The 14,881-nt window shown below is 38.3% G+C and overlaps 1 protein-coding gene across 7 annotated transcripts in view; it reads right to left on the reverse strand.

Moving 5' to 3' along the window:
- Nucleotides 1-14,881, reverse strand: part of DENND5A (DENN domain containing 5A) — a 73,222-nt gene that overhangs the window by 11,146 nt on the left and 47,195 nt on the right. For 4 of the 7 annotated variants that reach the window (XM_032919874.1, XM_030482193.2, XM_030482195.1 and 1 more), the window contains 7 exons: nt 12,789-12,920; nt 11,047-11,199; nt 10,085-10,189; nt 7,702-7,786; nt 6,200-6,284; nt 5,081-5,209; nt 1,216-1,337 (listed from right to left, as the gene is read on the reverse strand). In XM_032919874.1, coding sequence (XP_032775765.1) covers nt 1,216-1,337; nt 5,081-5,209; nt 6,200-6,284; nt 7,702-7,786; nt 10,085-10,189; nt 11,047-11,199; nt 12,789-12,920 — 811 coding nt within the window. The remainder of the gene's footprint in view (nt 1-1,215; nt 1,338-5,080; nt 5,210-6,199; nt 6,285-7,701; nt 7,787-10,084; nt 10,190-11,046; nt 11,200-12,788; nt 12,921-14,881) is intronic. The other 3 variants (XM_030482196.2, XM_030482197.1, XM_030482194.1) reach the window with 1 other exon arrangement.

Genomic DNA, 14,881 nt, shown 5'->3' on the forward strand with positions numbered 1-14,881 from the left:
ATCACCCGAGTTACGGCCCCTTCTCTGACTCAGGAGGCATCTGCTCCTGAGGAAACGCACATGCTCTTCAATCGCCTAGCATCTCACACACAGCACCTATTAGCCAAACTTTTATAACAAAATCCAATTATATGAATGGTCACTGTGTTTCCTGGCAACCTGCCCTTCTTTTATAGTGCATAAATGGATTACAGTTAGGGCTTTTCAGCTGAGGCATTTAATACATTTCTTCCTCAATGTCTCCTCAGCTGTCAGTGTCCTTAACAAAGCATTTAGTGGTTGGATTTTCTTAAAAGCTTGATGCTCATAGCATTTAAGAATGAATTAATACGTTTCCCTTTTTATTTTCTGTGCTGATAGTCTTAAAGTGACAATTTAACTTCATCCAGCAGACCAGATTTTAGCATTGTCCAGAACTTGCCCACAAGACCACCAAAACATATTTTGCTTAGAATCATTTTACATGCATTTTAGATGTCTGCTTGCTTTGTCTTTCATATAAATAAATATGGATCATAGCATCAAGGGTAGCTCCTACCATGGGGCCACAGGGGTCCTTTCACACTCCCCCACCCCCAGTTTTATAAGCCTTGCTAAAGTCTTTCCTTATTCCTCCCTACTAGTGAGGTCCTGTGGCAGCAGCTACACAAATGCATGAGGACTCTGTAACACGCTTAAGCATCAGCAACAACAGGTTAAAAGTTTCTCTAGGGCACCTTTTTTTAAAAATAGAAAGAAAAGAAAAGAAAGAAAAAGAAGTACTTCAATGTGTTTGATGCAGCCCTCAATGGGCGTTTCACTGTTACCTGAAACTCAGAGACAGGTATATGGCAAAATAGGCTGAGCATGAAAGAGGAAAGATTTTTTGTTTTCTTTTAATTCCTAGGATGTGTTAGTATTCTTACCTTGATAACGAGCAATCCATAGCATCATGCAAACAAGCCCACCACAAAATTTGTTGTTGAGAATTCTCCCTCAACTAAAAGGATTAAAGCTGCTTATTTTACAAGGTTATAAACAAAAGCCTTTAGTGACACAAAGACACTACTGCCCACCAGAGAAGATCACAGAAACAGCGTTACAGCATACTCAGATGCATACCAGGAAGAAAGCCGAACAAATACATTAAGGCATGTTCCTCGGAGCCGTTTAGAATTTTGGATAAGGACTCAACCAAATCTGGAAATCAGAGTTCCAGGGAAAGCTAATACTTACAGATTGTTGTGAAAACATTGGTAAAACAAAAGTAATCAACAGCATTGAATGACAGGAGATGATATAAGAATTGTTCTTTCTCATCATCACAGCGGAGGAATGCATAACGCTTGTAGAGTTTTCTGACAAAGCAAAACAAATAATGTTATAGTAACAAGACACTTTCAGTGAAATGTTTTCTACTGTGCACACTTATTAGGTAAACTATGAAGAACGGGCAAGCGATTACAAACGACAAGTGACTCTGGCAGAGCCAACAGTATTTAATATGCCAAAATATGTTGACATTCTGCAAGTCTGAAGTCTCCCAAGTGCATCAGTCCAACACCTCACACTATTTTCCACCCCTTGAAAGCAAAGTTTGGAGCAGTCTAAGGGTCTTCTCCCACCCAACACTCCAAGATGGAAAAAGGAATTTTGTATTCTCTGACTTCTTTTCGGCAATGTAAAATAACAGAACTGAAGTAAAGAGAGTCCTCATAAGTTACTTCTGAGCAGATTGTGCCACGGAAGAGGACACCAGCACATGATATAAGAAAGTTAGAAAACTGTTTTCAAAGGCCACTGGGGCTATATGCTTCTATTAGATTATAGGTGATAACCAGGGCCTGCAACAACCCACACATAATCTAGGGAATAGCTTCAATGATGATAGTACACAGCTCCTGATGAACAAAATCATAAACATGCAAAGGTGGCTTAAAGTCCTGCTGTTCCCTTCTACTGGGTTGCAAACGCTTAGCTCGGACTACAACACTGCACAGAAGTGCAACTTCTTTTAAGTGGAAATATCAAAAGATGTAGCTCAGTAGCCTTCTCTCACTAATAGAGACACTAACACCTATGCAGAAGGATGCACTGTAAATGGAAACAATCCTATAAACTTACTGAGACTACTCAAACACATTAGAGATTTTAACACCGCATAATTTGCAACTGAGAAACCTTGAAAAGAATTTACCACAACCTTTTCAAGTGCAAATTTTTGACTCAAAAATACTCTTAGGTTACTCACTTGTACATAGCAATCACCACTATTTTTGTTAATTATGCAACAAATAAATAATACCAGTGTTGGTGAATAATCATAAAAGAGCATTCCAAGATCTATCAAAATCTGACTGATGCTAGAGGAATACTCAAACCGTCATGAACGCATGAAATGCTGACACAGCCATGTCTAGGTTGTTCCTGCCAGGAAGGCATCCTGACAACTCCCCTCAATTTCAGGTATCAGTTACAAAAAAGTCAGCAAGTGACTCACAAGCCAGAAATTTGCAAAGCAAATCAATGATGATTAACACACACACATATTCTCACTCACATAACAAAGGTAACACTAGAGATTAACAGGAAATGTTCAATGGAAATAAAGATACTGAGCCTTAAATCAATATAACCTGCTTTCACTCACAAGAGTAGCAATCCCACAAAGGTCTCGTGGGTGACCGTGTCCGTGTTTCATTTGAACAATCTGAACTACAAGTTCAGACAGCCTGTCCACAAGGGTATGTGCTGCCCTGCCTTTTCAGAGTGTAAGATTTCTCAGTTTACTTGTGCACACAATGGTCTCTGAGGAGTGAAGCTATGTGACTTCCTTCTGTTTCCTAACTCTAGTCCCTTTGCAGATCAGAAAGAAACCAAACGTTTCAGTTTTTGTATATTTTTAGCAAATGCCAAGTGAAGCAAATGAGTTAATTAAAATATCTAATCGTTGCTTCAAAATACAATCATGTTAACTGTAAAATGTCAGAAGTTGCACAATTACTTTTAGTATCTCACTGAACTTGGCACTGCTTCCTCTAAAATCAAACGGAGCACACTTTAAATCCATGCTGCCTAGAACACCTCTAAGCAGGGTATCTAAATATGCAGCACAATGCACACAGGATTACAAAGAATTGATGTCAGTTCTATGCAAGTTGCTCCTTCACCTGTCACTTTCATTTTAAACATATTTTTGCAACTGTCTTACTCTGCTCGAGAGAATTAGAATGTGTCTGATAGAGCTGGGGTTTTAATTCTTGGCAGTGGGGGGGGGAAGGGGAAAGGAGGAGGGGAATACACTCTAAGTCTTCTCACAGCATTTGTTCTACATGGGACAAGCATGGCTAATTTAACCCGATTTGGACTGCCAACTTCACTGAAGAGGGCTAACCTTCATTTAGAGATACAAGTAGATTTATTAGCTGTCCTCACTCTGTCTTTCAGCTTTTCTTTGCTCACTGTTGGAAGGCCACAGCTTCATCAGAAAGTTCAACACAATTCAATACAAGGCAAACCTCAAATAATTAGCAGTTGGGGTTCGGGGGGATTTGGGGGAAGACATTTCTTGGAAAGTGGCATGAGTGGGAGGAGAGGAAATGAAGAGTAAACAGCATAGGTTAAACTGTCTCCAGAAAGAAGTCTTCAAATAAAGCTAATGACAATTACTAGGGCCCATACACAGGAACCTTTCATTTCCATGCAGTAACCAGTATATTCAACCTTATCAGCATACTTTTTTTTTTCTGCACAGCTTATACTAAATAAATCTCAAATTGTTACTCCTAAAAAAATGAGTATTAAATATGGCTTGTACTCTGATTTGTGCAACTATTTACAAAACAATTATTTATGTTTATGAAGACAATATAATATGTATGTGCTCCGGACATCACCAAGTACACAGGTCCTTGTGCTGAGCATTTTTCCTTTGGTCCTTCGAGTACTTATAAGAAGCACTAGCACAGAATACTTCAGACAGAGTTGAAGCCAGCGGTATTTGGAACTCCACAGGTTCAAGTCTTCAGTTTTCACATCCTCCTCCCCCTCATACTTCATGTACGTGCCCCCTTATCTTCCTATAGTACAATTACTCTTTAAATAGTGTCTTGGATCTCAGTGGTTGGGTCTTTTCATATTTTTTTCAATGACTTTGTGCACAAGGAATCGAAAACGACATATTTTGAAATGTTTAGGAGAAGTAATAAAACCAAAAATGGATCATAATAGCAGATATTTGACTATTATGAAAGGAATTTACCTTATGTTCTTAAGCGGGCTATAAATGCAAAATCTTTACTGTGTAGGAGATGATGAACAAAGCTGAGACACTGTCAGTTTGAGCTAGAGATGTGGACAATCATGCTCTGAAAAATTTAGATGGAAGATTTCAAAAGATTACCAGATACCATCTTGAGCTTATGGCCCCAAAATGAGATTCAAGAACTGATCATCACAGCTTTCCTAGTCACCTTCAAGGTACTGCATGTACACCATTCATCTGCTTTCTTAAAATCAACTTCTGATGTGGTTTATCACAATATTTTACATGGCTGCGAAAGGAGTTACAAGAATGTCTCAGATTTGGCAACAGAAGTGAGAAGCTAAGGAACAGTCAGTTTGAGTCATGCTAATCAGAACCACAAAAATCCATCTGGATGTGCCTTTACTCTCCATACCGTGACCCAACTGCAACGAAGACCTAAGCTGCACTTTGCCATGCATTGCAAAAACACACAAACAATCCAAGGAAAACAAAATATCCCACAGTTACGGAAAGCGAGCCAAGATAAAAAGCTTACTGAGCAAAGTAGTGGTGTTTGGACTTAGGCCCTATTTCATTTAATCCCTAGCAATTTTTTAAGATTTCACCTCAAAGTTGCAGGCAGCCTGACAGAACTGATTCTGTATCTGAAGAATGCCATCATTGAATCATAATTCCAAACACACAGATACAGAGACACACTTGAAAGGGTAGTTAGCTCTATTGCTTTTCCACACTGCTAAGCAGACGGAAGAATAGGCACTTCTGAGTTTTTTAAGTCAAACAACTGAACAGGTTTTATTTTTTAACAGGTTTGTCCAAGATAAATTGTCTTACTTTGTGAGTTCATGGTCTGAAAGCAGCTGTTTTAGGTGCCTAGAGAGCAACTTCTTTTCCATAGAGAGACGAACCCAGGCTCTGGCCTTGCCAACATCTGTTTTGATCTCACTGATGTTCTGGATATGCCTGGGAGGAAAAAAAAAAATTAACAAAAGACATTAATTCAGTATTTTCAAAGTGTGACAGCCCTTTTGAATCAAGCTAGGCTGAAGAAGAAATTTTGCCATCAATCCAAAATATCAGGCAAACTACTAGAAAAAGAGACACAATCACCTAAACATTCAGCCCTATCTAAATTCCTTGCAGATCTAGCTCAAAAAGAGTAAGAGCCTGAAAAGGAAATATCTGCAATGCAGTGCCCTATTTACAAAATTCTAAAGCAGGCCCATTGCCTCACATGATTTAGGAATCATTCTGGACCTTATCACTGCAATATTTATGGCTGAGTGCTTTGGAAAATTAAATACTGCCTTTGCGTGCTCAGTAGTAGCTTTTCTTGCATACAAGGCACAAATGGTGTATTTTGAAAGGACAAGCATGTCCCTTGAAAATTCACTCCTCCCTACCGAAAAAATTAGATGTTGGTAAGGAAAAAAGAGGACAAAAAAGCCTTTCAAAATTAATTTAGAAGTTATGCATATTGTTTTATGATGTACTGAAAAGAAGGCATTGAGCAGAAGTTATAGTTTTATTCACACTACAGTACTCATTGTCAGATGAACCCATTCTTTATACCAAACAAGTTCTTTAAACTGCTTTCTTCACTGAGAAGCAAGAATGAGCTCAGAGCTATGCAACTAACTTGTCAGTGATTGGAAAAACACATACACTACACCCACATGTCTGTGGAAATAAAACAATACAGAGTACTTAAAAAAAAAAACAAACAAAAAAGATTAAAACTGTGCCAGGGTATTTCTATAAGCAGTAGCTGTGACAATATAAAATCTTGACCGTATGAAATGTTTTTGTAAAGGTCAGTGAAAAGGTTGCACTATATACCTTAAAACAGTTCAGCAGGTTTCTCCCCCACATTCCCCTCCTGCTGTATGAAACACAGAAACAAGTACGCAAACCTCATAGGTTTCTGCGTTAGTTTTAATAGCTTAAACTCACCTCATATCCTGGATGAGAGAGATTCTAAGAGGTGACATGGCTGGACTGGTATCAGACTTTCTCCTTTCTGAATCAAGAAGTATTCCTAGATTCATAAGAACAGAATTTGTTAGTATAAATTCATATAAAGATTTTAAAATCAATATATGTAAAAAAAAAAGAAGGTCAATTAACACCAACTTGCACTTTTGGGTTACTGGTGACTTACTGCTTTGTGAAGGTATTGTGGCATACTTCCACTTCAAATGACAGGAAAATGTAATATGCTATACAGATGGTTATGCAGATCAGCACACACTGAGCATTAAACACGTTAATGAGCTTAGATTAAACTGAAATTGGTATGACATCAAATGGCTTAAGATATATACTAATCAAGTATTATTTTCTAAAGACTACCCTATTTTCTTTCTATGTAGTAAAAATGATTGGTACTATTGACACCAGAAAACTGTGTTCAACATCTTTTGCTCAGTACACCACACATCATATGCTTAACTAATCTATCACTTTACATGCTCCTGTAACACCACTATTTTTAAAAATAGAACACGTCGGGGGTTTTAAGCAACATTATTACTCCTATCTTTCAAATTCCACTCTATAATCAAGTTGTACATTAAATACAATCCCTGCCCTCAATCCAAAGTTAGAAAGCATAAAAATGATTGCAACTTCAGTCTGATAAGCAAAACCACTATGGACCAAGTGACATTCAGGAGACCTTAATACTTTCCAAATCTTTAGTTTTGGTTACTTACAGGACCTTGTGCATGTTAGTAATGCTCAGCTTTTTGCCTACAGCACCCACCCCCTCCCTCAAACCCATCTATACCCCTTTTTGGAGTTACACACAAAGGGTATAACTTGTGTTATACCCTATACCCACATCTGACACTAGTAGTAGGGTTTAAAAATTACATTAATAACCTTAGAAACACCTTGTAATATTACTTTTACTCCATCACTGTATATAACAAAAATTAAAATGTTTCTTCCGTGGTTTTTGTTGTTTCTTGGTTTTGTTGCAGTTTTTTCAATGTCTGTTTCCTTTAAACAATAAGCCTACTGTTCAATTGTTTTTCAAGACAGAATGTAAAACTTCAGTACATAGAGCTCAATTGTATATATTTAAACTTGTTTTCCACTCCCATCCATAAGTCAATATGCTTTGCCAGTCATGCAGTGACCATGTGTCATATGAAGGCTGGTATATCAGAGCAATAAATTTTAAAGCCTATCTTTGAAACACCAGATATTTCTGGTATCTGCAGTAGTCAGACACCAGACCCAAAAAAGCGGGCTCAATCCAAACAAGTTTATTTTTCACAAAATATACTGGGACAATACACCAGGTCCATATTAATTCTGTAGCAGATAGAATACAACAGTTATATTGAGTGAAGGATATTTCCAAGGAAACAATCTGTGCATGGTGCAAATCTGCAGACAGCTCTTACTCAGTTTTTTTATCATCTTCTTCCAGTGGAAGCCAATCTTACCTGAGGTACTGAAGCTGCCTGATGTAGTTTTTCTCTGTCTGTTTTCTAGGTAGTGTAACAGATGAGACCACAAAGCAGACTTTCCCTAAAATTAAAAAAAGAAAAAACAAACAACCAAAACAAAAACCTCGTTAAAGAAATCACCATCAGCTAAATAAAATTAAAACAAAAACCAAACAATCAAAACATTGAAAGTACCAGCCATAACAAAGACTTGATTTAAACACGTTTCTCCCTATAAAGCCATTGCTAAAAACCAAAAATGAGACACAACTTGGAGGTGCTGAGGAACTGTAAAGAGGTTGAGAAAGAAAAACGAGCCAAACTACTGGGATCTAATGATTCTGGTAACAGGAAAAAAGCCAACTGAACTTCCTTCCTCATAGTCCATTAACATGCTGAGAACATTTAAAGGCTTGTAAAACACTACGTACACGTGTTCTAAGAATTCTAAGTCTGAGGCCATAACCTGTGCTATGTGTCTTTCCCACCCTGCCTCTCCAGCAGTAAAGTGGCAAGAGATACAGAACCAGCCTGAGTAAACCATCTTATATTCAGATCAAGCCTTGTGCATTTGTTCTCTTGAGGGTAATACAGGGCTACAGATGCATGCTGTCAATTTTTAGAACCTCAAAAGATCCCCCTCTATTTCATCAGGCAAAGGACCTAGATAATCACACACGTAGTAAGACAAATCAAAACACAAACAAGACAACGAAAGCATATCAGCAAGAATACTCCAACTCTACACATTATAAAACCAACTTAAAAGTTACAGCTTGGGATGTAGTACTTAGGCCAAGATAAATCTGTCAAATGATGTTAAAAGGTGTACCTTGCCTTGCTCATTGTTGCTTTCTTGAACCACTGGTGGCTTAACACAGAGTGTGAGGAAATCTTTCACTGGCAAACTAAACACATTATCGGATTCATCCTAAAATATTCTGCACAATAAACCAAAATCTTGCAAAGCCACAGAAAGGCAGCAGTAATGGAACAGGGGCTCTCAAAGACATTGACTGGAATTACTTAGAGAGGAAATTTATTAGTATTACTTATCTTCCTAAATTATGATATTAACTTGAAATCCCAAGAAAGATTTTGCAGTTTTGCATTTCAGAAATGCAGTCATATTATAATGCAATATTTTTACTTACAACTTTGTGCAGAAAGAAACTGTGACTGTAAAGCAACGGTTGTCAATTCTGCACTATCAATGTCATCTAAAATCATGTATGTGCCTTCCTAGAAGTGCAGTAATTACAGTTCATCTCTGAAATATCTTTTTCTAAAAAAACTATCTTTAAAAATCTCTGAATTTTAATAGTATAGTTCACTCCAGTTGACATAAAGAACTAATGATCATGAGGGATTATTCCAGAAGTGGCCTGCCTCCAGAAGATAAAGCCTAGAGTGTCTCTAACATCTGTGTTGAGAGAAACCTATTAAAAATATGCATTTACTGGTGAACCTTTAACAAAATTCAGAGCAGCTCAATATCTCGTGTGTATACCTGACAGATCCAACACGGAACGCCAAAATTGCAAGTCTTATAAAAACATAAAAAGAGAACATGAAAAATACCAGGGAACAGCTACATTCAAAACGGCATTTCTCTCAATGAACACACACATGCACACACAGTCCAGTGTTCAGCAACTAGCCACCATGGCAAGGAGAACTGCAACAGCTCACATGAAGCAGCAAACAAAGGATCCTGCAGCAAGCAGATGTCAACAACATGATGAATGTAAGAACTCATGCAGTGTATATATATCTGCCTGCTTCCTTTACCATCACGTTACTCTCTTTTAACTTCACCAAATAGCAATGATGATGCAAGCTGTATCTATAAGGGAAAGGAAGGCAGCCTAAGGGAAGCAGTGGGACAGAGAACAGGCAAGAGAATAACCACAGCCTTCTGAAAGTTCAGACTACTTCAGTCATTAGATCCTGTATCTGACAACTCTCCTACATTGTTGTGGGCAAAGGAAGGTGTGGATTCACTCCGTGGTGGAAGAATTGGCATGTAGCTAATGTAGGATTTTCAGGGTTCATCAGCAGGGAAGAGGTAAAAGCAGGCATTGGTGGAAGGAAAGTCATCCTCATTACTATGGTCAATTGTGAAAGAAGAATCTTACTTGGCTCCGTATTGAAAAATAAAATAAAACCCATGTATAAACCAGCAGGCTTTTGCATATTCAATAAAGGCCAGAGCACACACAGAATTGGTGGTGCCTTTGTTGTTTTTTTTTTAAACTGTGGATCATAATACAAGATGTGCTGCACTTCCTCCATCAGGCCTCTATTATATTCCACCACTCTATTTATTCCACCATTCAGCACTGTTTGCCAACATCTGCAATCAATCCAAAGCATTAACCTTATGTAGGGTTGGCCGTCTGGTGGTCTGAAAGGCCCAAATCTGAGTTGAAGCAGAGTATACTGATGCTCTGTCTTCTAAGACGAAAGCAGTACAGCTTCTATCCTAAGTGATATACAAGAGGGAAGGGAGAGAATCACACAATAAATCTTCACATAGAGAACTGCTATGTAGTTTGAAGGAGAGCAGATTTAAACACTGGTGCTTGGATGCTGGGAACAGAGATACTGAATTACAGTTGACTGGACTATGTACATTTATTCTGCACATTCTTTAAAAAAAGAATACGTTATTCTCACTGTCCTTACTATTCCTTTGTACAAAGGAGGAGGAAAAGATAAAGGCCTTCCAAAATCCATCTAGTCCCACAAGTGACTCCAAACAGAAGAACATGACAATTATTAGTTTCATAGGAAAAACAACACCCCTAACTAGTGATCTTGTAAAGGTCACTTAACTATCCCTCCATCATTCAGGAAGAACTAAAATAGGAAGGGTTTTATTCTTAAAAACTAAATTATCCTGCATGAAAACAAATTCCCTATACCATATCCCACTTCGAGCATCTTTAGCATATGCTGCATTCTAGCCTATGCAACTTCATCAGCAAAAGTATTAACACCACCAAAAAAGTTTTATTTACCATCCTATTAAGGAAAAAAAAACCCAACACCAAAACCCACAAACCAAACCAAACAAAAACCCCAGGTTAAATGGAAAGAAAGTCTTCCAAGAAGTGATCTGTGGAACACATCTACACATACACTTGCACATACCCCAGAGCAGAAAGTAGAGACAGACAGGGGGGCAGCAACTGACATAAAAAAGGCTAGAGGGAGACAGAAGTATTTTAACACATCTATATACACACAAAAGGTACCCTCTGGAAGCAGAAACAGGAAGAGCATAACATGACTTTAGGAAAGTGCACTCTGCAACATACAGGAATATTTGTTCCTCACCTGTTTAACTTGCAGACCGTGGCTCCATATCCTTTCTAAGAGGTCACACAGACTGGCTATCAGGGTATTCTCTTCCACACCTGTGATATTCACTTCACCATGACCTAGCTCCACAGCTTCTCGACCCATTTTTTCAACCAACATCCTCTTGGTCTCAAAAAGGAGAAGGCAAAAGAGAGTTAATTCTTTCCACAGGAACTTCTAAGATCGTTGACACTTTTTAAATAACCAACAAGGAAGCACACAATAGCAAAGATTTGGCAGAGTAACTGGGTGTACACAGTATTTCTGAGGCTCGCGCAGGACTGCATTTCTTTTATCCTTGTTTTTCAAGCCACGGCTGCACCACTGTTTATTACTTTACAGCCTCTTCCACCTTTCTAATGGGGGCTTTCAAATGGGCACATAAGCTTTCACAGAGTAACCCCAAGAAAGGGAACAGCAGGACACACATTGACAAGTGAGAGACCTAGCCGCAAGGCCCTGCAACACAGGTCCTGAGTGGTTTTGAAGTCTCGTGAGTGCTGGACTAGAAGCAATATGCTATGTCCACCTCCCCCCAGCATAGGTGAACGTGCACAAGTGCTTCCAAGTAGCAGGGGGATATGTCATTCTTGTGAGCCCCCATTCTGTCAGAAGGGTATTTGTGTTTAAACCAAACCCATTCTGGAGCGCACCTCTTGAGCTTTTCGACGAGCCACATCCTCCTAAATCGTGTGCAATTTCATTCAGGTCAACAAAGATCTCACCAACATTTGTAAGTACAGTCGCTCAGTCACAAAATATTCATCGTATAGCTACCTGGAGGGAAAACTTACTAGGGAATCACTTCTGATCATCTCTTACACATTTTTTCATCTTTGTTGCTATTCTAGAGTATTTCTCAAATAAGTAATACTTCCTAAGGCACCTACACACAGTCTTAGTTGAGACGAAGAATCCCAAGTTAGCCTCTAGCTTCTTCTCCTCACCTCCCCAGGTAATTTTTCTAACAGCAGGCTCACTACATTCACTAGAGTTGCATTCCCACAGTCTGTCTTCAGGGATTTTCATCATTATATGCCTCTATTATAAAGTGACGGGGATTATTTGGACAGTTACATATACACAGAAAACCAAAGTAGATGCATGTATCAAACACGGTTTCACAAAGTTATATACAATTGCTGTATTACCTCCACTGACTTAAGGCAAGAATGTGTCTATTTGATAACTATTCTCTTTACTGTGTTAGTATAAACATTAACATTTAATTCAGATGAATATATCGTCAAATACGCACTGGTGAAGCATCTATACAAACTAATGCCAAATTTCTTTGCTTAGTGCTTGAAAACTTACATTTCAAAAGTTTGTTAACCCACTTCCTTTAGTTATGAGAAAAGCTCCTGCATTTTCACCACAACCTCCTCTTTTAGAATATTCAGTCTTGTTGAAATAGTATAATCTCACTAGTGATAATTGAAATATACTATAATAGACATGGCAGTGGGATGATCAGAATATTCAATCTTTCTATCATTTTACATTCTCTATCATAAATCTGCTTGATAAAATTTCCACTCCTTGCAGAATTTCTAAATACATTATCTCTTCCTGAATTTCTCACTACCATGCAAAAGCCTGTAGATGAATAAAGCAGAAACAGGTGACGGAAGAGGAGAGTTCAAACACAGTGGCCACAAAATAGTCCATAAAGGATGAATATGAGGTGCAAGAGAACAGAACTATCTCTGTATTACCTTATTTCGGCATTCCTTCAACAAGCCTTCTACAAACTTCCAGTTTGTTTGTGCAATTACCGATGGAGAGAGGTTAGACAGTTTGGGCTGTCGAATAGTGCTGCCCAGATTCCTGGCTTCTTGGATATACTTCTGCATTGGGGTAGAAAATTGACAAATACAGATAAAAGTGCAAGTGAGACTACTTTGCCAAGAGAAAAGGGTGAACTTATCTTTATAACCCACCCCTGTGCAATGAGGAGGAAAGGATCACATCCTCTTTCAGCATTATATTGGGCACTTAGTGTGCTAGTTCACTGGAAGTCAAATCCCCATTCATGTTACCTATCTAGTATTAGAACACACATTGCTGAATAACAAAAACACAATACAAACTGCCAAGGATATTTAGATGCATAGAGATTCAATTATTCCCTCCACCACTGAGAATTATCTTGTTATTTTTTTCATATAAAATGAAAGCTTGTAGTAATTACCCAGATCAAGTCTATTCAAATGGCAGACCAGTCTACATGGGGACTGCAAGAAAACTTTGGCTGGAGCTTGACAACATCCGAGATCTGCGCTATGCCCTGCATTCCTGCAGAAATTCTGTTTCTTACAGAAACAGCTTCTTCAGAAAACAGCTTCAAAATGCTACTAGCAGCTCTCAGCTGTGAACCATCTGCAACTTTGCGCAAAATACTTTCCTGAACTCACTATACTCAAAAGAGCTTTTCCGCTCCTGTTATTGCCAAGGAGTTGCCATTGTTTTCACCTCAGAGACAAGAATACTATTACAAATGTTTTGAAAGCCAGGTGATCACAGATTGTTTGAGGCATGGCCAACTATGAATAAGTTATAAAGTCCTGTATAGGCACTGACAGAATACTATGGATTAGTACATATTTCAGATTAATAGGCAACTTCTCTAGCTTACACTGAAATAATGACCAACTGAAACGTCAGTGAATAGATAGATCTGTCAAACACAGTACGATCTTTGTAAAGAGGGAAAACCACACCTTCTCCATCAGCCTTACACTAAAGAGCTATGATATACACACTTAATTATGCATCTTTATCCAGGACTATGATTACAGTCATATTGTGCATTGGACATACCAGATAACGCTCTGACACAGATTTTATAGAGGGCATGAAGGGCCAATCATGCTGGTCCCAGACTAAACATAACTGCAACGGAAGTTCTGATACGGAAAAGTCCAGGTGCTGGCAGGACAAGTTGGTAGCAAAAAGCCAAGCAGACCATGCAAAGTGAAAGTGGTAAGCACATGTGAAGTAATAAAAGCAAGCATGCAAAACAGAAAAGGAACAGAGTGAAGACATAACACAATGCAGAACTCCCAAGCATTCAACATAAAAATAAATTCGTAAGTAATGAATCTGAAAGGAAAAAAAGAAAAGATGGTGTTTAGTCATTGGATTGATGTAAACTCTGCCCTCCACTGAGCACAAATATTTGCAAGTTAAAAACCACTAAGCTTCAATTCCACAGATTTTTGTTGGCTGCCCCAAAGCTTCAATATATCTACAACTCACAACACTGCACTTTGAAACCACTGCCTCCTCCTCATCCTGATCCCCAGTGTTCATCTCAGATTGGCCTCCTCCCCATTCTTTCACACTGAATAGGAAAGTCAGTGGTTCACCTGGGAGAGGGGTTCAATGTTCAGTCAGTATTATGAAATCAAAAAGGTACTGCATACAATCCTGAAACACCAGTACAGATTAACCTGGCAGTTAATCTGTATTTGTAAATCTTATTCCTCAAAAATTATTTGCCTTATGTGACAGAATAACTCCTACAGGATAATGAACTTGTGAAGGGTCAGTTAAGAAACAAAACGAACAAAACCCCCCAGAGACTAAAGGTAGACTTTTGCCTTTGTGATTACCTAATTGATATCTCAGAAGTTCACATGCTAAACATCATACTTGTTAAAAGCAATAATGAGGTTACAAATCAACTTCTTCACTTATGTTACTTCTACATAAGAAGTACTTTAGAGTTATCTGAGCATAGAGAACATGTCAAAGCCAAAACTACTCGCAGGTGGGTTTTTATTATGCAGGCATTCTTCTGTTACAT

The sequence above is a fragment of the Strigops habroptila genome, chromosome 4 (assembly GCF_004027225.2).
Source record: "Strigops habroptila isolate Jane chromosome 4, bStrHab1.2.pri, whole genome shotgun sequence".
NCBI lineage: Eukaryota > Metazoa > Chordata > Aves > Psittaciformes > Psittacidae > Strigops > Strigops habroptila.